Source organism: Montipora foliosa, chromosome 6, assembly GCF_036669935.1.
Source record: "Montipora foliosa isolate CH-2021 chromosome 6, ASM3666993v2, whole genome shotgun sequence".
Classification (NCBI taxonomy): domain Eukaryota; kingdom Metazoa; phylum Cnidaria; class Anthozoa; order Scleractinia; family Acroporidae; genus Montipora; species Montipora foliosa.
In genome coordinates, this window is record NC_090874.1 from 8,782,626 (window position 1) to 8,787,625 (window position 5,000).

Here is a 5,000-nt window from a genome sequence, read left to right on the forward strand (position 1 = left end):
AGTATGTTGTCTGGTATTAAATGGTTTCCATTGAATCTGTCAGTGTGACTGGTGGTTAGTGGCTGCTTTTGGGGGCTGTTTCCCGCTTCCAGGGTTGCCTTGGAAACCTTCTCTCTGCACATTGCAGTTGGCACCCCACTAACCTTTAAGGTACCAGTTCCCAAGCTCGTCTGTTTGTGATGAGTTTAACCTTTATCAACGTTTCACTCCTTTAGAACCTAACCACTTCAGTCATCTTGTTATTGATTCTACAAGCAATAGTTGGTTTTGCTTATGTCTTTGAATGTGGCGTCACTAAACATATAGCTATTCAAAATAAAAGCAGTCCATGATTTCTTAAGCACTCCATTGAAAATGGCTTTATCTACACTTGTATTGAATGGTGACGGTGACAATTCCAGGTTGTCCCTGCTTCAAAAGCAGTGCAACTAAACCTGTAAATTTGGTTGGCCCGAAAAATGCTTGGTTGCCCTTTGGAAAACCCCTACTATTAATTGCATGCCATGTTGAGATGCAATCCCCTGGCGTTGGAGCTTGAGTATTCCATAGTTCTAAGTGTGTGCCTTTGGTTTTTTTGTGGAAGTTTGGGTTTAAGTTTTAGCATTTTCAAAGTGGGCTGGTCTTCGATCTCCATTGCTAGCTTGTGTGAATTTTCCTATGTGACAATTTTCTGTATATGCCACAGATATTCAAAACACAGGAAAATGCTCAACTGCAGCAAATTAATGTTAACTTCATGCTACTTAATTAGTACTATCAGACATTGACAACAAAAAACTGTCGAATGAGTCGGTGCTGATTATGTAATACATTTTCTACTTTTGGCTGGGTTGTCTGTTCTTTTTTTTTTTCTTCAGGCAACCAACCTTTTCATTTTACCTAAAACTAGTTGCCCGGTAAACTCTCTGGTTGTCTGAGACATCTGAATGACCGCTAATCTTGGGCAATGAATTGGTGGGTTTTTTGTATATTTTTGTAGAGAACATGTCATTACTCCTGAAGCTGGACATGGAAGAAAAGTATTTGCCCTTCGATTTCATCCATTTGACGACAATATATTTTTAACTGGAGGCTGGGATCGGTGTATCAAGGTGTGTTTGATATCAATATTTAATGTTCTTTTGGAGTCATTAGAAGTCTTCTCCTTGAACCTAAAGTTGACACTCTAGGGATGAGTGCAACTTTAAAGGAACCTCCACTCAAAAAATAATGTTTACAAACAAAATTATTTGATCTTTTTCCAATGGAAGTGTTTTTATCCAAAATAGACAAATTTAAAAAAAATACTTTTTTAGGTTTTCAAATTTGCTGGGCACTTGCATTCTGCATAATTGTGACGTGTAATGGTTGCTTTTTTGTATTCACACAAAGAGCTTTTGTTTTAAAACACACTTATTAAAACATTGGGAAAATAGAGGAGAGAGTGTAGGGGAAATAACCGCTTAAAAACATGCTTTTTTGCTAGTGATTTCAAGCCAGTGATAGCTTTGCAACAGCAAAGCTTTTCAATGGTGTCTTCTTTTTATTTTCCTAAAACAATGTATAATTACAAAAGAATATAATAATAATAATGATAATGATAATGATAATGATACTGATAATAATAATAATAACAATAATAAATAAAATAATGATAAAAATAATGATAAAAGTGATAATAATCCTTCAAGAAAATTATTATTGCTAGATTCTGTTTTAATGGGATATCCAGATTCATGATGATGGGCTTGAATACATCCAGTGAAACACTGTAAATGTGCTTAGAACACTGGGTAAATAGTATTGAAGGGTAAACGCCATAAAATTAGCAAGTGGGAAAACTAAACAATGACATTGCCCCAGCAAGCCACTTTGGAACCCACCCTCGTTCCTAGGGTCTCTCTTCTCTGCCTCCATTGTCGTTGAGAATAGACAGCGACAATGGAGGCAGAGAAGAGAGACCCTGGAACGAGGTTGTTTGGAACCCTCCTAACCAACATTTATTTTTGTTTGTATAGGTGTGGGATGTCCGTGCTGATCAAATAGTGCGTGCAATTCATGGCCCATACATCTGTGGTGATGGTATTGATATCTGGGAGGATGTAGTGTTGTCAGCATCTTGGGTAGCCCATAATGCTTTGCAAGTACTGTGCTTTGTTATTGTAATACGCTGTTTCTTAGTCTATCTGTTCTAACCTACTAATTGGTCATGTGTATAACATCTCCAAAAGAATGGGCTACCAAATTTCCAAAAATGATTGTATATATTGCAACTCAACTTGGTTTGTAAGGATTCAAAGGTCTTCAAAGGCTTGTTTTACCAGTTCAATTTGAGATGAAAACAAAAATGATCTTGTTGGACTGCTTGGCTGTTGAAGTCTTTGAATCTTTATTTATTGATTTATAAACTTTGCCACTAGGCGGGGTATCCCCACAGAGCAAAGCTCCACTTACGGAGACCCGAACACCACAAGACAGACCACAACACCGGGAACTACATGCCCTACTCTTTGCGACAAGTTTTGTGGGTTCTTTTACGTCCCACAGAATTATGAACATTGAAGGGTTGTGAGACGGGGCCTACTGTTTATCGTCCTTATCCGAGAAGACTAGAGAGTCTAATCATTTGCAGATGTCATTACAAAGGCAGCACTTTCTCCTCAGTTATTTTAAAGACCCTGAGTGTTGGTCCGCCCGGAATAGAACTCACGACCTCCCGCGTGACGGCCGGGTGCTCAACCAACTGAGCCACCGATGCGCGTTGCGCGACGCATTCATTTCGTTGGATTATCCTGTTATTCTGAGGGCTGTTTCCGACCACGTTAAGGAAAAGGCCCAACATAGCTCCCTTCACATCTGTTTTTAGTGTGCGTCCTAGTCTTCCGTTGCTGTGAATGGGGGATGGGACCCACACTAAAAACAGCAACGAAAACGTCACTTCAAATTATAACTTTGCACTATCGCAATTCTTCGCGATTAGTCCATCTTGTTCGCGTTGTTCATTGTGGGCGAAGTATTTAAAAAATAAATTGGTACAAGTGGTTTCAGAATGTTTGTACACTCCCGTTGTCTTCAAAACCTCATCATTGGTGATTTTACGTCTTTTGTATGTACAGCATAGCAAATAGGTGTGCTAAAATGCGTACTGCACCTGCATCAAGATTATTTTTCCTCGTTTAGGCAAAATAACCGGTGCACCGGTGGCTCAGTTGGTTGAGCACCGGGCTGTCACGCTGGAGGTCGTGAGTTCAACTCCGGCCGGACCAACAGCAGGAGAAAGTGCTGCCTTTGTAATTACATCTGGAAATGGTTAGACTCTCTAGTCTTCTCGGATAAGGACGATAAGCCGGAGGTCCCGTCTCACAACCCTTCAATGTTCATAATCCTGTGGGACGTAAAAGAACCCGCACACTTGTCGTAAAAAGTAGGGCATGTAGTTCCCGGTGTTGTGGTCTGTCTTCTGTGATGTATCATGGTTGGTAGGGTAAATGCTCGGAGATATTAGCTACACCAAGCTACTCTAAAAATCCGAGGGTAAATAAAGATATATGATATATGATGATATTATTGTTCAAGTGTAAATTTTCAAGTTGCTCTGCAAACTTTCACACAGTTCAACCAATTTTGTTCCAAGAGAGTTCGCACACACTTTTCATGCCGAAAGCCTTGGAATAATAGACCTTATTTCAAAATGACCGTCATTTAAATATTCTTTTGTGTTTATTCAAATGAGCCCTTGATGCCTCGTTCTTGAGCTGAAAATTCAAAAGAATCTTTTGCCTTGAACGAGGCATCAAGGTCTAATTTGAATAAAAACAAAAGAATATCTAAATGGCGGCCATTTTGGAATAAGGTGTATAGCGAAGTGATTAGAATAGAGCAGTTTTTAAATGACTGTCGAAAGTTATTACGTGATTGCAATTGCTACGCTTAGTGATTGGTTTAAAAATCTCGCGCCAGTTTATCAACCAATGAGAAGGACACGGAAAACCAAAACCAATCGCGAGTTGCACGCGCGATTTTTCCCGCGCTTTGAGCAAGTTTCACGGAAGGACTGGTTCACCTGCTGTGACTGTTCGAAGTAATTACTTTGGTATTTGTTTTACGACACTCAATTGAAAAACGCTCGAACGCGATTTCTTTTTATGCATGACATTCTCATAGGCGTCACAGTCGTCCTTACTTAAGGTGCGCATTGAAAAAAAAGAGACATGTGCTAAAAGTCTTCTCCGCCCCTTTTCTTCCCTCTCCTCCCTTCTCAGTTCATGTTTAACGGACTTAGCCCAAGTGGGGCTCTTCCTTGGCTTATGTTATGTTCTTGTTTTTCTTTGTAGATATGGGACTTTAGTAGCGGTCGGTTGCTGGAAATGATGCCATTTCCCTCTGCACAGCATGGGGAGTTCCTGTATGTTGGTCGGTTTTGTGGGACAGGAGATGTAATAGCTGCTGGAGGCAGTGGAACAAATGACTTAAAGATCATCAACAGAAAGACACGCACCGTAAGTTGCTCCACCGTATCTCTTTCCCTCCCCCCCTTCTGTATCATTGGGGAGCTTTAGCAACGATAGCGGCGACGGCAACAAAAATGTCACAGATTTGTATATTTAGCGGGCAAAAATAATAGCTTTGCACGCTCCGCACTTGCGTTTTTCATTTTTGTCCATTTCTTTGCCGTCGTCAGCAAAACAACAACGTGAAATCACCAAATTTGAGGTTTTATGGAGGACGTCAGCACTTGGAGATCTTTAGCGTTGCTAAAGCGCCCTATCAGGGAGCTTACCCAAAGTGACGACTACGGTTACGAGATATTAATGAACAAAAACAAAGGTTCTGCACGCCCTGCACATGCGCTTTTCATTTTGGCACATTTCTTTGCCGTCTTCGTCCTGACAACGACGTAAATTAACCAAATTTGAGGTTGTGTAGAGGACGTGGGAACCTGACGAAATATTTTAATTCTGTTCCCAAACAACCACACCGTTGCTACCAGTTATATTCCTGCAATGTTGATACGTACTTTC

General features: G+C 40.4%; 1 protein-coding gene across 3 annotated transcripts in view; it reads left to right on the forward strand.

Moving 5' to 3' along the window:
* Positions 1-5,000, forward strand: part of LOC138006603 (uncharacterized WD repeat-containing protein alr2800-like) — a 23,117-nt gene that overhangs the window by 5,827 nt on the left and 12,290 nt on the right. For 2 of the 3 annotated variants that reach the window (XM_068853038.1, XM_068853037.1), the window contains exons 6-8: positions 980-1,091; positions 1,998-2,123; positions 4,314-4,478. In XM_068853038.1, the coding sequence (XP_068709139.1) occupies positions 980-1,091; positions 1,998-2,123; positions 4,314-4,478 (403 nt within the window). The remainder of the gene's footprint in view (positions 1-979; positions 1,092-1,997; positions 2,124-4,313; positions 4,479-5,000) is intronic. The other variant, XM_068853039.1, reaches the window with a different exon arrangement.